The 20,545-nt window shown below is 46.3% G+C and overlaps 1 protein-coding gene across 1 annotated transcript in view; it reads left to right on the top strand.

Moving 5' to 3' along the window:
- GRIK4 (glutamate ionotropic receptor kainate type subunit 4) overlaps positions 1–20,545 on the top strand; it is a 284,535-nt gene that overhangs the window by 217,286 nt on the left and 46,704 nt on the right. The window contains exon 11 of the mRNA XM_070952502.1: positions 146–349. Coding sequence (XP_070808603.1) covers positions 146–349 — 204 coding nt within the window. The remainder of the gene's footprint in view (positions 1–145; positions 350–20,545) is intronic.

Raw genomic sequence — 20,545 nt, 5'->3', positions numbered from 1 at the left:
ATCCCCGAGATTTGTTTCCCCCTTCCCGGAAATTCCCAATGAGTCCCTCATATCACCCGCCCCTGCTTTCCGATTTGTGCTGAATCTAGTGCTGTTGCAACTCCGTGGCTAAGATGAGAATGACAGCTGCCCAGTTTCGATGCAGGAAAACCCTTACTTAATGCTCAAGGGCAACCATCAAGAGCTGGAAGGGAACGACCGCTACGAGGGCTTCTGCGTGGACATGCTCAAGGAGCTTGCGGATATTTTGCACTTCAACTACAAGATTCACCTGGTGGGAGATGGAGTGTATGGAGTTCCTGAGGCTAACGGAACGTGGACAGGCATGGTTGGAGAACTGATCGCTCGGGTGAGTAAGCCAGCCAATGCTAAAGACTTAAGGGCTATCTTAGATGTCTACCAGAATTACATGTGTCACCTTCTTTCATGAAGTAGTTTCATTCTGTTATTTAAAAGCATTCCTTCGGGTGTCCTGTTCACCAAATTGTTATGGTAGGGACGGGCATCTCTAAATCAGTCTCCTCAGGGGTGAAATGCTACCAGTTCGCTCTGGTTTGGGCAAACCCGTATTGAAAAAAAAACTACTGGTTTGGGTGAACCAGTAGTAAAAAAAAGCTACAATCCAACGATCAGCTGTTCCGTGCAGATTAGCTTTGCTAGAAAGCAGGATTTCCTGCTTTCTAGCGAAGTTAAATCGTGCAGCACAGCTGATCCCCCCCTCGCTCTTCTACTTACCTTCCCAAGCTTCCTTTTGGCACGTATTGCGCATGCACGTGTGCACACTTCAGCGCACACTTCACTAGGAGGCAAAGCTAAACTGTGCGGCACAGCTGATCGTTGGATCGTAGCTTTTTTTAGCTACCGGTTCGACCGAACAGGTAGCTTTTTAAACATGCAGCGCGCGTTTGGTGCACACTGTGCATGCACACACAGTGTGTTTAATGTGCATGCACGCATTCAGCGTGCACTTGGCACGCAACACATGCACAGCCAGTGAACCGGTAGCAAACCGGTTCAGATTTCACCATTGAGTCTCCTCCTATATCCATCTTTCTCCACCTAGTGCTCTCTAGATATGTTAGACCAGTGCTCCTCAACTTCAGCAACTCAATGAGGTGTGGTTTTCAAACTTCCAGAATTCCCCAATTTCCCACACTTCTCCCAATAATTCTAGGAGTTGAGGTCCACATATCTCCAGGTTTCTGAGACTGAGAAACATTGGGTTAGATGTAACTCCCATAGTTACGATCTGCCTGGTAATTATTGACTGACTTGTCTTGAGAATACTGGGGTTGAGGGAGATGTTTTTAGATGGTCATGTGTTCCATATGTATGGAGTTATTTTTGATATGGGAAGCATTAAAAATGTGAAATCTCCCATCTGCACAGGAAGAATCAGTTGGTAAACATGCCATTTCTTGTTTACTTTACGATCTGTTCAGATGGTTGGGTTATTTTTGCTGGTTTGGATTGTGACTATGGACTGGATAAATATCTCTGGAGGTTCTCAATCATCAGGTCATGGTTGTCCCAGAGGTGTGACAGCAGCCACCTTACACTTGCTTGTGCTTCATTTAGAGCAGTGTTTCTCAACCTTGGAAGCTTGAAGATGGGTGGACTTCAACTCCCAGAAACCCCCCCCAGCCAGCGCTGCTGGCTGGGGGATTCTGGGAGTTGAAGTCCACCCATCTTCAAGCTACCAAGGTTGAGAAACACTGATTTAGAGGTTTTAAGTGGTGACAGGTCTGATGAGGCGTTTTTTTTTTCCAAAAGGCAACTGGACTTTCTTGGGTTTTTTTCCTTTAAAATGTTTCGTTTCTCATCCAAGAAGCTTCTTGAGTTCTTGTCTTCAGTTTGGACTGGATATGTTATCGCTACAAAGTCATGTCGTTGAGTAGGATGGTAAGATCTGTGAGTGGTTGTTTCCACGTTGAGGGAGGAATTAAATGCAAGGGAAGGTAGACCTCAACGGCTCAAGCACCTGAGCTGGAATCGGGCTTCCATCTTCCTCCAGGGTTCCTGTGTCAGCCAAGGAGATCACTTCAATCCTCCGAAAGCCAAATTAGTGAATTATGAGGGCTCTTAATGAGTCATTTTCAAATGTGATCATCTAACTAGGGTTGGGGATTTATTTTATTTAGTGTATGGCAAATACATGGACTTATAGTGGTTCAAATGTTTATGTCCAGTCCAGCCAGCCAGTCAAGGACAAGGTGGTCTATGTTGAAAAAATCAGCCATTGGGCCGGTGTAAGCTCTCGATGGACATTCAGACACAATGTGATGGATATTTTGTTGAGGAACACCACAGTCACACTGAGGGGTAGAGACAAGACCCCACTTAAACAGTGAGTCCTGGCAGACACCATGTTGGGTATGGATTCTGTTCAGAGTTGACCAATGCTGACGAGGAAAGTCAAAACCTGGTGCCTTTTGTGTAGGGTCATTTATGTAACTGCCTTTATCTGGGCGTTCAATAGCCCATTTGGGTTGGGTTGGGGGAAATGTTGAGGATGGAACTCTTCAGTTTCTGAAATGTCCTCATGGATTATTTAGTGCCACCTTGCTGTGGCCCGCCAGCGGCCAGCAGAGCTGGCAGCAAATTCGGACAGTGAGGAGGTTGGGGAGGAACGTGGGCCACTCTTGAAGGTCTGCGGAAGAAGGCTCAGATGAGGGCTCTGAGTCGAAGGCAGAGAGGCGGCCAAGGCCGTCTGGTAGTTCTTTGCTGTCTCCAGAGCCTCCAGAGTCTGACATCAGCGAGACAGAAGAACAGCGGGAGCCTGTTCCCAGTATGCACATGCACAGAGCTGCCAGAAGACAGGAACAATTACGAAAACAAGGTTGACTTGAGAGATGATTGGCCCCTCCCATAAGACATAAAAGAGAAGCGAATGGGACGTGAGTTTTTGCAGGAAGCAATTAGTTCATACGGTCGGTAAAAGCTCTAGGAAAGCTCTGTTTGACTCTGTGCTAAGTTTGGCCTTGCCCTGCGTGTGGCAATTAGTTCTCTGGCAGCATTCCAAGGGAGATAAGGTGGGTGTTTATAAACACTCCCCTGAAAGACTGTTTAAGAAGCCTTTCAGACTATGAATGACAATAATTCACAGCCATTTGAATTAAAGAGGTTTGCCGGGACTAGGATTGTGCTCTATATTTTGTAAGGAAGCCTAGGTCAGAACAGCAGAGTGCTATGTACATTAAGAGAGAGAAAATATGCAGAATTTTTTAGGGAGGCTGTGAACTCAGAAATCCAAAGACTCTGTAACCATCACAAGTGAGACAGAAGAGTCACATATGATGTATTTTGCACTCTGTCTCTCAAAGGTGAGAGGACAATACTTCGTTGAATGGAGCTGATTGCACCAATTCTTTCTCACCCCCTGAGAAAAGAGTTTCCAAAGAAGCTAAATGAGAAATTATGGGATGGCATTTGTCCAAACTAATAATAGTTACCGCGCGCCTGGCTTCACTCTCCTGTGAATCCTTCCTTTAGCTCTTTCAGTAAATGTCAGAAGATCTCGGTATCTCGGCTTGAGTTCCAGATCTCCGGCTTCTTCTTTCTCTTCCAGAATCCCATCGGCCACACCTTCAGTTTCCCAGTGTCATCTTGTGATCACAATATCATGAACTGCTTTGAAACTTGATAAAGGGGCTGTCAGGAGGTGCAAAGAAAGGTTACGGGCAGCCCCTGAATTAGGAATGAGTTCCTTTCCTAACTGTGCCTCTAACTTGAATTTTGTAGGTTGGTCGGAATTCATACTTACAAACGGACTGCTCAGGCTAAAAATGGCAGATGGTGTCATCCTTCCTTGAGCCACACGATGCTTTCAGGAAATGCTGAAACCTGCTGGAAACAGGCTGTGTGTCCTCAGAATGTGCAGCTTCGACGGTTCTTGGCTTGAGGAAGGAGAGTCCCGTCTGCCATTTTTAGTAATAGGCAGCCCATTCGAAAATAGAAGTTGTCCATCATTCAGATGTTGTTAACCCTGAGACTGCCTATAGCAGCGAGGGCTAACCTTTTTCTCTTTGTGTGCCAAGAGCGCATTCTGGCACCCATAATGCAATGCAACGCCCCCCTGTACATGCGATGAACGATCCTCCCCACCCGCGGATGCGCACATGACCCCCAATTTTAGCAAGGGGTTCTCTGCCCGGTTGCTGGGTGGGAATGGCCATGTTGGGCGTTACCTACTCGGCCTCCTGCACCACCGGGGGGGGGCGCATTTTCATCCTCCCCAGTCTCTGGAGGCTTTTCTCGAGCCTCCGGGAGGGCGAAAACAGCCTCCCCCAGTCTCCGGAGGCCCTCCAGAGGCTGGAAACGGGCCAGTTTCCAGACTTCTGGAACTTCTGGTAGGCCCGTTTTTTCGCCCTCCCCCAGGCTCCAGAGGCTTTTCTTGAGCCTCCAGGAGGGCAAAAACAGCCTCCCCCAGACTCTGAAGGCCCTCTGGAGGCTGGAAACAGGCCTGTTTCTGGACTTCCGGGAGGCCAATTTTAGATCCTCTGTGCGGGCCCCTGCACTTACCTTGCTTCCAAAATGGGCTGTGTAGAGACTCCTGGGAGGGGCGCGCCACGCCCCCTTGTGCTCCTGCACCTGACTCCATGCATGCGTGCATGACCCCCCACCCTCCCTGCTCATGTGCACACGAACCTGTGCATACCCGTGTATCTCCTGCATGCACACACATTTCCTGCATGTGCCCCGCCCCCCAGCGGATTTTTTAACATCCCAAAAATCAGCTGGCCACAGATATGAGGCGCCTGCATGCATGTGCAGCAGAGCTGAGCTGGGCGATGTGTCGGGTGCCCACCAAGAGGGCTCTGTATGCCAGCTATGGCACATGTGCCATAGGTTTGCCATCATGAGCCTATAATATACTTTGTCAGAATGGGGACGTTCATTGTCTTTAAGAAGGACTAGGAAGGGAGAGGTGAGTTCCTAAAAGGTAAAGGTAAAGGTTCCCCTTGCACATATGTGCTAGTCGTTCCCGACTCTAGGGGGGCAGTGCTCTCATCTCGGTTTCAAAGCCAAAGAGCCAGCGCTGTCCGAAGACATCTCCGTGGTCATGTGGCCGGCATGACTCAACGCCAAAGGCGCATGGAACGCTGTTCCCTTTCCCACGAAAGGTGGTCCCTATTTTTCTACTTGGCATTTTTTACCTGCTTTCGAACTGCTAGGTTGGGCAGAAGCTGGGACAGGTAACGGGAGCTCACTCCATTACGCGGGCGCTAGGGATTCGAACCCGCTGAACTGCCGGCCTTTCGATCGACAAGCTCAGCAATCTTAGCCACTGTCTTATGGGTCTCTTGGGGGTTTCATCTCTATCTCAGAGGTGAGAATTAATTGATTCCTTGTGTGTGCAGGTTATGTCACACTTAAGGATATTTGTTGATTGGAAGGGCTATTTTAGCCACAAATCAACTCAAGGTTTTTGCTGGGTAACCCTAACAAGTTGGAGAGTTCCCATGACATCTTCGCTGCTCTCTCCCCAATGTCAAGTTATGCACATCACACTAATTGGGCCACTGAGCGTGGCTTCCTCTGTGCTCTCAGGCAAACATCAACCACGGACCCAGCTTTTTTCCCGAAAATGACACTCATAAAAGGCTATAAACATCCAGCTGGTTTTTTTAGTGTTTTGTTACTGCTATTTGTTGTTGGATTGTTTTCTGGTGCCTTGGGCTGTCAGCTTAAATGTTTATAAATATGAACAGATTTTAAACCATTCTTCAAAGCTGTAAAGGGGAAGAACTGCAAAGGCGTGGATGATGAAGGGAAGGGAAGAAAGGGAAGGGAAAGGAGGGGGAAGGGAAAGGGAAGGGTAGGGAAGAAAGGGAAGGGAAAGGAGGGGAAGGGAAAGGGAAGGGGAAGGGTAGGGAAGAAAGGGAAGGGAAGGGAAAGGGCAGGGAAGAAAGGGAAGGGAAGGGAAAAGAGGAGGGAAGAAAGGGAAGCGAAGGAGGAAAGGAAAGGAAAGGAAAGGAAAAGGAAAGGAAGGAAAGGAAAGGAAAGGAAAGGAAAAGGAAAGGAAAGGAAAAGGAAAGGAAAGGAAAGGAAAGGAAAGCAAAAGAAAGGAAAGGAAAAGAAAGGAAAGGAGGGGAGGGAAGGGAAGGGAAAGGAAAGGAAAGGAAACGAAAGGAAAGGAAGGGAAGGGAAGGGAAGGAAAAGAAAGGAAAGGGAAGGGAAGGGAAGGAAAGGAAAGGAAAGGGAAGGGAAGGAAAAGAAAGGAAAGGAAAGGGAAGGGAAGGAAAAGAAAGGAAGGAAAGGAAAGGGAAGGGAAGGGAAGGGAAGGGAAGGGAAGGGGAAGGGAAGGGAAGGGAAGGGAAGGGAAGGGAAGGGAAGGGAAGGGAAGAAAGAAGGGAAGGTGGAAAGGAAAGGAGGGGAAGGAAAGAGAAATTAGGAAAGATTAGGGAAAGGGGAGGGAAGGGAAGGGAAGGGAATCGAAGGAGGAAAGGGAAGGAAAGGGGAGGGGAGGGAAGAAAGGGGAGGGAAGGGAAGGCAACGGAAAGAGGCTTTTGTGATCAAATGTCAAAATATTCTGTCAAGTGGTCGACAGAAGGCTGTTCGTCTTGCTTGCCTGTTTTGGGAAGATAAGAATTTCTAGATCACCTAGAATTACTGTAATCGTTGAGCTACTTGTTGCTTTTGTAACAATGGAAAGAAATGCAGGGAAGGCACATTTGGCTGGGAAATTGACTCAGGACGCTTCCCATCGCCATGGCATCCATTGCAAAATTAGTTCCAGGATTCTGTATGTCAGAAATACGACCCGGGCGGTTTAATAAGAACAATGGAAGAACAAGAAGCATCACGGCTATCGGCCTCCCCCCGGCAGGCGTCAGAAGCAGATATGCAGATCTGCGATTGCCCAAATATTCTCGAGGTGGCAGTCAACAGAAAAGCAGCCCAAGCCTGGATCAAGCCCAAACCGTATCTCAGCCAACTTTCTCTTTTCTAAACCGAAGTCTACTGGAGCCTGCAGGCAGGGGTTTGAATGCTGTGCTGATCTCTCAATTGCATTTCTCACAATGGGTATTAAAAAAAAAATAAAAAATTCTGCTGTAGTCTCAGTGTTGTATTGTTATGTGTTTGTGCCCCGCGTGCCTTCGAGTCGGTTTTTGACTCTTGGCAATTATGTAGACTACTCCTTGCAATTTTATTGGCAAGGTTTCCGAAAATGGTGTGCCATTGCCTCCCACTTAGGGCTGATAGAGAATGACTGGCCCAAGGTCCCCCAGTTCCCTTTCATGCCTAAGGCAGGACTAGAACTCACCATCTCCTGGTGATTGGCCCAAAGTCACCCAGCCAGCTTTCATGCCTAAGGCAGGACTAGAACTCACCATCTCCTGGTGATTGGCCCAAAGTCATCCAGACAGCTTTCATGCCTAAGGCAGGACTAGAACTCACCATCTCCTGGTGATTGGCCCAAAGTCATCCAGACAGCTTTCATACCTAAGGCAGGACTAGAACTCACCATCTCCTGGTGATTGGCCCAAAGTCATCCAGACAGCTTTCATGCCTAAGGCAGGACTAGAACTCACCATCTCCTGGTGATTGGCCCAAAGTCATCCAGACAGCTTTCATGCCTAAGGCAGGACTAGAACTCACCATCTCCTGGTGATTGGCCCAAAGTCATCCAGACAGCTTTCATACCTAAGGCAGGACTAGAACTCACCACCTCCTGGTGATTGGCCCAAAGTCACCCAGTCAGCTCTCATGCCTAAAGTGAGAAAAAGAATTCACCATCTCCTAGCGATTGGCCCAAAGATACCAGCTGGCATTCATGCCTAAAGCAGGACTAGAATTCCCAGTCTCCCTGGTTTCTAGAACGATGTCTTCACAACTATAACAATAGCACTTAGACTTATATACCGCTTCACAGTGCTTTACAGTCCTCTCTAAGCAGTTTACAGAGTCAGTATCTTTCCCCCAACAATCTGGGTCCCTCATTTTACCCACCTCGGAAGGACGGAAGGCCGAGTCCACCTTGAGCCTGGTGAGATTCGAACTGCCAAATTGCAGGCAGCCGGCAGTCAGCAGAAGTAGCCTGCAGTACTGCACTCTAGCCACTGCGCCACCAACGGCTCTTAATTATGCCAAACTGGTTCTGGTGTGTTGTTATACTAATGTGAAAAAGATGTTTCAGTATTTCTTTGGAAAACATACGGAGTGTCTCTTTGCAACCCAACAGATCCAATTCTCATACCGATGATAAATAGAAAAGTTGGAGAGCGTTAAACCATCTATTCTTGGTTTGTCCCAATCAGGGTGGAAAAAAGAGAGACGAGAACCCAAACTGTGAGGGGGTTTTTTTTTCCCCCTTGAAATAAAACCATCAAACACATGAAAATTAGGAGGAAGCAATTAACCGCCGGCTGCCACAGCGCCAGGTTAATTACAAACATTTCTGTACTTCATAGGGTTTTTGTCAAAGTAAGTATGGAAAGGAAAAACGAAGCAGCAAATCACATGGTGTGCTAATTAGAATGAAATAAAAGACTTTGAGTGGAACACGGAAAGTTAGTCTTCGGTTGGGTGACAAGGAAAAAAAAAGAAGATTTTATTTCCTGATTGGCTGGATAATAAATTTCAGTGGCATCGTATTTTGAATGTTCCTTTAAATTTATTTTGGTAAAACACTTCAACCATCCGAGGAACTGATTTACCGTATTTTTCGGAGTATAAGAGGCACCTTTTTCCCCTCCTAAAAGGGGGTGAAAATTTAGGTGCATCTTATACACTGAATATAGCCCCGTCCACCCACTGGCCCCCACCCTTTGCCTCTGCCTCCCAGCAGTTTACCTCCTTGCAGCAAGCAGCAAGAAGAAACAGCCCATTTCAGCTTCAGCACAGCCTAATTAGCACAAGTTGATTGGATCAGCCTCCCGACTCTCAGCTGTTTTGCCCTCAGTTGTTTTGCACGGGCCTCTGCTGCTTGCTGCAAGGAGGTAAATTACTGGGAGCAGATTTTTTTTTTTTCCTTGTGCTAATCAAGCTATGCTGAAAACGAAAATGAAAGTAAAGCATGTTTTTTTGCTGTTTGCTGCAACGAGGCAAAACTGCTGGGAGGCAGAGGCAGATTTCCTTTTCCTGTTTTCCTCACCAAAAAAAGGTAGGTGCGTTTTATAGTACAGAGGCGTCTTAATACTCTGAAAAATGCAGTATTTTGCAATAAATAATGATGGATTATTGGGATTACATATGCTTGGAGCATGGTTCAACCTGAAACATCTAAATAATTTTACCAGTCTGCTGTAGCCTCATCAACATTTTACCAGGCCAAGACTAGGAAGAAAAATTCCTGGGAGGAGAAGAGCCCAAATTGAAGGGAATGGACAACATCAAATAAGTGATTTCTCAGAAGTACAAGCACAGGCCTAAAAAAACTGGGCACATTCGGGAAGAACATCTGTTTGTTTGTTTGTTTGTTTGTTTGTTTGTTTGTTTGTTTGATGGATGGATGACCTTGGGATGGCACCAGTGGAGGGTTGCTACCCGGTTGCCCTGGTTCGGGCAAACCGGGTAGCGGCGGCGGTGGGAGGATCTGCCCACCTGCTCAGATGCTTCTGCGCATTCATTGAAGCTTCTGCACATGCACAGAAGCATTGCGCGCGAGTGCACCCACGAACTAACCAGTAACAGAGGGTTTTGAAACCCGCCCCTGGATGGGACCTAAATCATGAAGCAGTTCAAAAGCATGCATATGCGAGTAGATAAACAGGTACCATTTCAGTGGGAAGGTAACTGTGTTTTGTGTGCATCAGTGTATAGCAAGTGTGTCAAACAACGTGGCCCATGGGTTGGATCCGGCCCACAATAGGCCATGGAGTTGGCCCGCGGGCCATCCCAGAGAGGGTGAGCGACCTGCTCCTGCTGTCCCAGCCTCGGCCACACCCCACCCAGTCAGCCGCAATGACCAGGCCACACCCAGCCCGGCCTCCCAAGGGCAAACAAAATCCTGATGCAGCCCTCGATGGGTTCGAGTTTGGCTGAGCTCCCTTGGCTAAGAAACAGAGATGAGCACTGCCCCCTAGAGTTGGACAGGGGAACTTTTTTCCTAGTGCTTTGATAGTTTTGTCTTTCAGGGATGACAAGGCCAGACAGAGGAAGATGTTCTGCTTAAACTCTTAATGGTACTTGCTCGGCTTTTTTTTTTTTTAAAATATCTCTCTTTCTTGCTCTTTTTCCCAAAAGGGAGATACATCATCTCACCGGTCGATGGATGTCTAAGGCAGTGTGACAGCACTTTTCTTTCATGTCGATGTATTAGAATTACTCTAGCTGCATTTGCCATTGAGCTCCTGGCTGTGTTCAGCGATGCCTATTTCACAGGTTATGTTGTGAAGGTATTTCAGCAACAGAGCCCCCTCTCTGTTCCCTCCGTTAAGGCAGGGATCTCCAACCTTAGCAACTCTACAACATGTGGACTTCAATTCCCAGAATTCCCAGAATGGCTGGCTGAGGAATTCTGGGAGTTGAAGTCCACAAGTTGTAAATGTTCCTGCCTTAAGGAACTAGTCCCAAAGGTGCTTTTTCAAGAGGCAATTGGACTTCCTGTTTTTTCTTTGAAGACATTTTGCTTCTCATCCAAGAAGCTTCTTCAGCTCTGGCTGGATGGTGGGGAATGGAAGGATTTATACTCCTTGTAGACAGCTGGTCATTTGCATCCTTTTAGTGAGTTGTTAAGGCCACCTGGAGGTTTATCTGTGTCATCAGGGTCCCCTGAATGGTGCAAATGGGTGTGGAGCCTTCTTGAAACTAGTGACGGTACTCCAGTTGTTTCGGGATTGCACCTGTTGTGGCTCCGTTGCCTGAGCCTGGGCTATCGACAGATGCAGACTCTGAGAGTGAGGGAGAGGAGTTGGCAAGGCCTCCCTCACCAGGACCCTCCTCTCTGGCAATGCCTCCGGAGGACACCGAAGGCCAAACGATGGGCTCAGAGCCAAGCACGTCCCCGCAGCCACAGGTGGACAGCGACGAAGGAGATAAGTGCTGGCTGGACCCTCGGCAGAGGCGCAGGGAGAAGCATGCACAGCAGAGGGGAAGGCGTGCCAAAGATTAGCTGAGTCACTGGACCACACCCCTCAGGGTATATATGTGGGTGTGGTGGCCGGTTCAGTTTGTGACGAGCAAAAACTGGAAATAATCCATGATATCTGCGTTACTGGACTTTGCCTGCTTTATCGGACTGCATTTGGATTAATCCTTGTATTATTGAAACTCTGCCTGTTTTATCAGAATGCTTGCAGTCTAAGCTTTGTTTTGTGTGAGTAAAGTCTGAATTGGCAGCTAGCCACTGGGTTGCTGCCAGCTTTATCTTCAAAGAGTTTTGTCGTGTGGCTTATTAACTCCGGGCCATCTGTGGGGGTGCGTGTGTGGTACGGGGACAGAACATCACCTAAGAAGTATGATTATTGGTACTACCCATGGGTGGCCTGTTGGGGGTTCGCAGGGGTTCGGGAAAACCTCTAGCTAAGATTCTGTGCAGTTTGGAGAATCCCCAAATCCCACTCCTGGCTGGCCCCTTCCCGCCCTGCCCCTCCCAGGAGTCCCTACGCGGCCTGTTTTGGATGTAGATAGTTAGTTAGTTAGTTAATTATATTTATATACTGAGGGACTCGGGGCGGTGAACAGCCAGCAAATAAAATACACAGATACAAAATTTAAAACAATATTAAAATCCAATTCAATCAATTTGGCCCATAGTTAAAAACCCTATATTAAAACCCCTAATGTTTTAAAATAATTCTAAATAATTATAAGTGCAGGGCATGCATGGAGGCTCAGGAAGGGTGAAAAACAGGCCTACTGGAAGTTTGAAAAGGGCCTCCGGAGTGTGGGGAGGCCGTTTTTGCCCTCCCGGAGGTTCAAGAAAAGCCTCCGGAGCCCGGGGAGGGCAAAAAGCCCCTCCCCCATGGTGCAGGAGACCGACTAAGCCACGCCCACCATGGCCACACCCACCCAACAACCGGGCAGAGACCCCCCTTGCTAAAATTTTTGAAGCCCAACCCTGGTACTACCCTTGGTTGCCTTTGCCACAGTCGTTCTATTTCTATTTGTAGATCTTTGTATATTGTTATCTTCCCCAGTTCTTTGCCGTCTATTTTGCTGTCTCTGGGCAGTGTGGCATTCCCTATCCTGATTTTTTTGTCTTTCTTATCAACAACTGTTAAGTCTGGGGTGCTGTTGTTGTTGTTGAAGACAACTGAATAGGTGTTAAGTAAGTAGCATCAATTACACTCAAAAGTATTGCAGGTGGAGTTTATTTCAGCCTATACTTCTGCATTTAATCAACACGTTTCAATTACCAAAGTGTTTTAATATAATAGTATTTTAGCAGTCTATTAGACTTTGTACTGAACAATATAGCTTTGTACTTCACAGTTAAGCATTTCTGGGAATTCTTGCTGCCTCACATACTTAAAATAGTGTCTGGAACTGCAGCTCTAAAAAAGGTTTTACTTTTTCAGCCTTTTTTTTTTTTTTTTGGTCTCAATTGCTCACTTCCTTTATCCACTTCCTTTTCCCCCCAGGTAAGATTGTTTCTGAATTGTACCTACATTTGGCCGTTTGCTGCAATAAAGTCTTTGATTCCATTTGTTATGGCTCTGATAATTATCAATGCAGTAGCACCGGGTAGGTTTCCATGCCGTCGGCCTACCGATCTGCTTAATATATATATATATATATATATATATATATATATATATATATATATATATATATATATATATATATATATATATATATATATCGAAACAGAAAATAGATGCAGCGTGCATTTTTATAAATCTAGGGATAAGGACGAGGAGTTGAGATTGCTGGAGGCACTTCAGCGCCCTGAGCGAAGTTTTAGGCTCCTTCAAGCTCAGCTTCTGCTTGGGTTGCAGTTGTAGAGAGCAGTGGAGGTGGCCTTGAGGGAAATACGCAGAAGCTGTTAGGAAAACAAATGAGGAAGAAGCATTCAAGACCTGTGAAATGGGATGATGTTAGGAAGAAGCTCAGGGTGGCTTCGTTTTGGGCTGGGAGAAGGAAGGGAAGGACACAGAGTTGGGCTTGCAAGAGTCTGTTAACAGAACGGATCTGCCAGAAAGAAAAAGGGGTTCAACCTATTCTCCAAAGCACCTGTGGGGAACCCCCCCCCCCCCCAGAAGAATGAAATATTTTGGGGAATATTAAAAAGGCAGGATAGAATATTTCCCCTAAAGGAGAAATGAAAAAAAAGAAAACTTAAGGGAGGCAGAAACCAGCCCCAGTGTCAGCGCTTCAACGCTGGCATAGAGAGCAGAGGAGAGAGAGAGATAAGCTCTGAACTTTTGCCTGCTAAATCCCTTTGAAGTCGGGTTGTCGTGGAAATGAGGGGGGGGACATTCCTGGGAAATGACGAGACAAGAAGTCTGAAGAATGACTTGGAAGATAGCCAATGAGAAGCAGAGATTTGGGGATCGGAAAGGGAAGGATTGGGGGGCAAAAGGTCAGTCTTGTCCACATCGAGTCATGATCCGGTGGCTGTGCTCAATTAAAGAAAAGATTTCCTTAAAGATTGGCAGTTTGGAAATTCATTTATTTTGAGATAGCACCGAAGTCTGACACCCAGTTTCCCTGCCCCCCAAGCAGAAACTGAGGAAGCCAGCTTTTAGAAATACAGATTGGGTAATCCATTCAGAAAGACTGGGACAAGCAGAAACTCCAGATAAGCAACAAGCCAAAGGTTGACAAATTAGCTCAGACAAACACCTAGGACTGTGATGGTGAACATATAGCATGTGTGCCAGAGGTGGCACAAAGCACCCTCTCTGTGGGCACATGAGCTGTCATCCCAGTTCAGTTGTGCTGCGCATGGGTGCACGCCTCCCGCTGGCCAGCTGGTCTTCGGATCTCTGCTGCACATGCATGGGGGTGGGGGGCATGTGGGGAGGCATGTGCACATGTACAGCGGATGGGGTGCGTGGGGGGGGGCGTGCATGCATGTGGGGGGCACAGGCATGTGGTGTGCACACACATTGCATTTTGGGGGTTTGGCCGTGCTGTTTGGGCACTCAGTCTGGAAAAGGTTAGCCATCACTGATGTAGGATTTGTATTTTTCCTTTGGCCTATAGAGCCAGCCATGACCCCCTATATGACCCCATAGGAATCCAGAAGGTATAAAACCCACCCACTCTCAACTCTATTTTGTCAGCTGTCCCAGAACCACATGCTGCTAGTGGCTTCATCGATAAAGGGAACCTTCCTTTCCAATCAGCCTCCGGCCTCCATTTTATTTCTCGTGCGTTTCTCCCGATTTGGAACTGGACTTGGATATTTCTTCCAACACACCAAAAGGCAGGACAAGAAACTAATCAAGGAGAGAAGCAAGCTAGAACAAAGAAGAAATTTCCTGACAGTTGGGACAAATAATCGGTGGAACGACTTGCCTCCAGAAGTTCTAGGTATTCCATCACTGGACGTTTTAAGAAGATATTGGACAACCATTTGTTTCCTGCTTGAGCAGGGGCTTGGACTAGAACTGCGGTCCCCAAATCTTTCCGGTTTGCTGGACCAGCGGGAACAGACAGGGGATGGTTCTGTGCAGCAGTGGGATTCAGCCGGTTCACACCACTTCGGGAGAACCGGTTGTTAACTTTCTGAGCAGTTTGGTGAATTGGTTGTTGGAAGAAATCATTAGGGCAGAGAACCGGTTGTTAAATTACTTGAATCCCACCCCTGGTTCTGTGTGAGTGATGCATGCGCAACTCCATTTGCACATGTGGCAGGCGTGTGCAAGCAGCACACACGAGTGCACTGGCCATTCGCACAAATGGAGCTGCGCGCACGAGCGCAAGAGCCAGCCACTCACACAAATGGAGCGGTGAGCGCTAATGCGAGTGCCTTCCACTTGTAGAAATGGAGCTGTGCGTGCACGTATGTCCCCCCACTTGCGTGGCCCAGTTCCAAACAGGTTGTGACCCAGTAGTGGGCCACGGCCCAGAGTTTGGGGAGCCCTGAACTAGAAGACCTCAAGGTCCCTCCCAACTCTGTTATTCGGTTATTGTGTTATTCTGATCTCAAGACAGCTTAGTTTTAGTCTTCTTATGGAGTCCGTTTCCTGATCTGAACATCTTTGGAGGGCCTTTCCTTCCCACCTATTTCCATTGCTGACCTGTGCCAAGGAAACTGTGCATTTTCTATGTCTTTTTTTTCTAGTCCTGGCAGTTTGGGGGCAAAATGGCCAGCCGTAAGTTCAACACCCTTTGGTGCATGAAGATTTGCACATTTCTAATGGTGTCCTTCTGTATGTATTTTCCTAATACATGCATTTTTCCCCCGTAGCGACTTCCTCTGAATTTTGCACCTTTGCCAACTACCTATTTTGTTGTCCACACTTCCTTCTAATAAGTAAGCGCTGTTGTATATAATTGTGTGAGTTGCAAACCGCTCCACAAAAATACAAAAAGGGTAGATTTCAGCATGCGAAATGAGGCTCATTTCACACTCGCCAAATCTGTACGTGAAAGCAAAATAGAGAGTAAATGTGTGTAGACATTTATAAGTGCGTTAGGCATCGTACTTAGAAATATGAAAGCGAACCTGTTAGAAATATTTCAGATGGTAAGTAAACTGGTGGCTTTTTTTGCAAAATGCTTTTCACAGCGCGGCGGTGACAGGTTTCAGAAGCTGAGATGCTGTGTAGTGGTACTCAAAGTATAGCTGGATTTTGGAAATAAGTGGAACTGGTGCATTTAAAACTCTGGACGTATTGGGAATTAAAATTATCCCACAAACACAATTCATAAATAAGTAAATGTCAGATTTTTTTTATTTAATGTTCTGGTGGCGACTCATAGAAACTATTTTATTTATGTATTTTATTCATATATCAGATTTGGAGGCCGCCCATCTCACTCGCAGCAACTCTGGTGTACAATTCAAACAAAAAGGCAGTGTAAAGAGTGTATTCCAATAGGATTCCTGTTAAAACAGGAATAAAATAACTAAAGTTAAAAAGCCGTAAGTAGGGCCTTCAACTGACCTCAATACCAGGGAAGATTCTGGAAAAGATAATCAAACAATGAATCACCAAACACCTAAGAAGCAGACCAGGTAATAACCAAAAGCCAACATGGATTTGTCAAAAACAGATCATGCCAGACTAACCTTATTGCATTCTTTGACAAAGCGACAAAATTAGTGGACCAGAGGAATGCTGTCGATATAATTTACTTGGACTTCAGTAAAGCATTTGATAAAGTAGACCATAACCTACTACTAGATAAAGTAGAAAAATGTGGGTTAGACAGCATCACCACCAGATGGATTCGTAACTGGCTGACCAAACGCACTCAACGTGGAGTCCTCAATGGAACTACATCTACATGGACGGAAGTATGCACTGGAGTACCCCAGGGCTCTGTTTTAGGCCCAGTGCTCTTCAACATCTTCATCAATGACTTGGACGAGGGGATAGATGGGGAACTCATCAAATTTGCAGATGACACCAAGCTGGCAGGAATAGCCAACACTCCAGAAGATAGGCTCAAGATACAGAAGGATCTGGACAGACTTGAACATTGGGCGCTATCTAACAAAATAAAATTCAACAGTGAAAAAAACAAAGTTCTATATTTAGGGAAGAAAAACAAAATGCACAGGTACTGTATATGTGGTACCTTGCTCAATAGTAGTAACTGTGAGAGGGATCTTGGAGTCCTAGTGGACAACTATTTAAATAGGAGCCAGCCATGTGCAGCAGCTGCCAAAAAAGCCAACACAGTTCTGGGCTGCATAAACAGAAGGATAGAATCAAGATCATGTGAAGTGTTAATACCACTTTATAAGGCCTTGGTAAGGCCACACGTGGAAGACTGCATCTAGTTTTGGTCACCACGATGTAAAAAAGATGTTGAGACTCTAGAAAGAGTGCAGAGAAGAGCAACAAAGATGATTAGGGGACTGGATGCGAAAACATTGCAAGAACAGTTGCAGGATCTGGGTATGTCTAGTTTAATGAAGAGAAGGACTAGGGGAGACATGATAGCAGTGTTCCAATATCTCAGGGGTTGCCACAAAGAAGAAGGAGTCAAACTATGAGATTTATTTACTTTTAAAATATGTTGAGTGGAGTGGAGTGGAGTGGAGTAGAGAGTAGAGTAGAGTAGAGTAGAGTAGAGTAGAGTAGAGTAGAGTAGAGTAGAGTAGAGTTTAGAGTAGAGTAGAGTAGAGTAGAGTAGAGTAGAGTAGAGTAGAGTAGAGTTTAGAGTAGAGTAGAGTAGAGTAGAGTAGAGTAGAGTAGAGTAGAGTAGAGTAGAGTAGGTGTAAATTGGGTAGAGTAGGTGTAGAGTTGGGTAGGATTGGTTGGAATCTTTATTGATTTAGTCAGTTGACTCTATCAAAATTATAAAACTAATACAAATATACAAGTAGATACAAAGAAAACTATAAGATATGTTCCTAGTTGCCATCCCTGGGCAAGAAAGAAGAAAGTGTTCTTAAGGCCAGATTTGAGCATGTTCTCAAGATAGTAGCAGAAAAGGAAATGGCTGCAGTCTGAAACAAATTTGACTACCCTTCATTGTTACAATTATTTTATACAACGTCCTTGCTCTACTACACAATGCATTGCAAAATTGAGGGCAATTATACATATCTATGATAATGATTAAAATATGTGCTGCAAGGAGCTTAAACTCTATTGTTATTCATTGCAATCTAAATTTAATTTCTTAATTGCACCTAGCAGAGATGATTGAAACGGCTGGACCAACCGAGTCATAAATAAAATAATCTGAAGGCTGTTATTTTTATTTTGTTTTGGTTTTGCCATAAAATGTCATTTATGTTAGTCGTTTAAAAAAAAATATAGAGCCCCCTGCGGAGCAAAATGTCCCTTTTCAATATTTCTTGCAGAAAAATAAACATTTTTCATCCAAATTGACAGCCTTTAGAAATGATATTTTCAAATGGCCTGCAATTTTGTAGTAAGTAAGTGAGAAATTGCAATAGATCTCAGTTTCTTAGTAAGGCTGGGATGGCGACCTTCCCTGCAGGGAGTCCTCGACTTAGGACCACAGTTGGGACCAGAATTTTCGTTACTAAGCAAGGCTAAGTGAGTCCTGCCCAATTTTATCTTTTTTTTTTTTACTACGGTTGTGTACTTGTGACATGAATCATACGCTCGTTAAGCAAATGTGGCTTAAACTTTGTTTGTCAGTAGCCGTCTGAGAAAGTCTCAAATGGCCATCACGTGTCCATGGAATCCTGCAGTTCAGTGGTGGGATCCTCCCAGTTTAACAATCGGTTCGGTGATCGTGCAATTTGCACGCACGGGTGCGCAGTTTCAAGAAATCTTCACTTCCTGGTTTCTTTGGAGGAGTAACAGCTGATTCGCGCAGCAATCTGCTCTTCCGCATGAATCAGCTGAGAAGATAAAGGTTGGAAAGTAGCGCAGGTGGGTGGCTGAGAACGTCGTGGGGAACCGGTTCGCTCCCAGCTGATTGTCGGATCTACCTGTTCGCCTGAACCGGTCAGAACCAGTAGAATCTCACCCGTGCTGCAGTTGCTGTAAATGCATGCCGGTTGCCAAGCACCCGAATTTTGACTGTGAGGCTGCTGCAATGGTTGTGTGAGGACCTGTGATCTTTTTCGAATGCCGCTATAATTTTGAATGGTCGCTAAACAAATATTTGTAAGTTGAGAATTACCTGTAATATCTCTTCCTCCTCGTCCTCCTCCTGACTTTGAGGATGCTGCAAAAATTGTGTGAGGACCAATTATAAGCAACTTTTGCCAGTGTCATTATAACTTAGAACGGTCTCTAAACAAATGGTTGTAAGTTGACTACTTCTTCTTCCTCCTCCTCCTCTTCTCCTCCTCCTCCTTTTCTTCTTCTCCTCCTCCTCCTCCTTCTTCTTCTCTTTCCTCCTCCTCCTTTCCTCCTCCTCCTTCCTCCTCCTCCTCTTCTCCCTCCCATCTCCTTCTCCCTCCTCCTCCTCCTCCTTCCTCCTCCTCCTCCTCCTTCTTCTATTCGTCCTCCTTCTCCTCCTCCTCCTCCTCTTCCTCCTCCTCCTCCTCCTCCTTCTTCTCTTTCCTCCTCCTCCTTTCCTCCTCCTCCTTCTTCCTCCCCTCCTTCTAGCTGCTATATCTTCCCCATATTTCTGCCAAGGCCAGGTTCATTTCAGAGTCTACCCCACCACTAAATTTCGGAAGACAGTTCGTCCTCTTTGGGAAACCTGTTCTTGCGAGCCCTCTGACCCTCGTTCACAGTAATCAAGCCGACCACATTCACAAAAATAGGGTAAAACAAGATAAATCACAGCTGGCGGGACAACCTATAAAACAAGGAAGTCAGACAGTGCCCTCTTGGGGAAACGATAATGCGCTATGCGTTGTAATGTGCTGTGCATAAAAAGAAGGCCGTAATGAACGGTTAAGTTGTGGCACTTTTAGAAATGCAAATAAACTGCTTACCGTTTGCTTGGAGACTAATGTTATCTCTACCATTTGTTAGTCACCGTATAGCCGAGCCTCTCATCTGGCGTGCAATGGAGTGATGCTTGTTCAGCATAAAGCAGAATTAAGAACTCAGCTGTTAGGATGGGTGACCTCTTCTGCAAGTCACTGCACAAAGTAAGAAAGATTGACACAGCAGCCACCGCTCTATAAGAGTAAATAGTTGGGAGTCAGTCATCTCACCGCGATGGCTCTCGTATCCATTTCCCTGGGATTGGTGTTTCCGACTCATTTTGTGTGATACAATGAAAGGGTGCCATTTCGCACAACTGCAATCTTCTTTTGCTCTCTGGCATGTTTTAGACCTGATATCTGGGCAGGGATGGGCTTCAAAAATTTTAGCAAGGGGTTCTCTGCTTTGTTGCTGGGTGGGCGTGGCCATGGTGGGTGTGGCCTCCTGCACCACAGGGTGGGGTGGAGTTTTTTACCTCCCCGGGCTCCGAAGGCTTTCTTTGAGCCTCCGTGAGGGCGAAAACGGCCTCCTCAGGCTCTGAAGGCTGGAAAGCCCATTTCCGGCCTTCTCAAACTTCAGGTAAGCCCATTTTTCACCCTCCTTGAGCCTCCGTGCACACCCTGCACTTACCTGCATCCAAAACAGGCCGCATAGGGACTCTCTGGGAGGGGTGGGATGAGTTGGGTGGGGCCAGCCAAGAGTGAAATTTAGGGATGCTCTGTTGTGGCTCCATTACCTGAGCCTGTGTTATCGGCATGATAGGACTCCGAGAGTGAAGGAGAGGAGTTGGCAAGGCCTCCCTCTCCAGGACTCTCCTCTCTGGCAATGCTTTCGGTGTCCGCCGAAGGTCAAGAGATAGGCCCGGGGCCAAGCACGTCCATGCAGCCACAGGTGGACAGTAATGAGGAAGATGAGTCTTGGCTGGATCCTCGGCAGCGTCGCAGAGATAAGCACGCGCAACAGAAGAAGAGGCATGCCAGGGATTAGGTTGAGTCATTGGACCACACCCCATAGGGTATAAAAGAGGGTGTGGTGGCCAGTTCAGCTCTGTGACAAGCAAAAAACGGATATCGGACAACTTTTTTTGTATTTACTGGACTTTGTTGATTATT

This window comes from Pituophis catenifer, unplaced genomic scaffold (assembly GCF_029215685.1).
Source record: "Pituophis catenifer annectens isolate HBS135680 unplaced genomic scaffold, rPitCat1.0.hap2 SCAF_12, whole genome shotgun sequence".
NCBI lineage: Eukaryota > Metazoa > Chordata > Lepidosauria > Squamata > Colubridae > Pituophis > Pituophis catenifer.
Note: the sequence above shows the minus strand (reverse complement) of the source record. Positions and strands in the feature narration are given on the sequence as shown.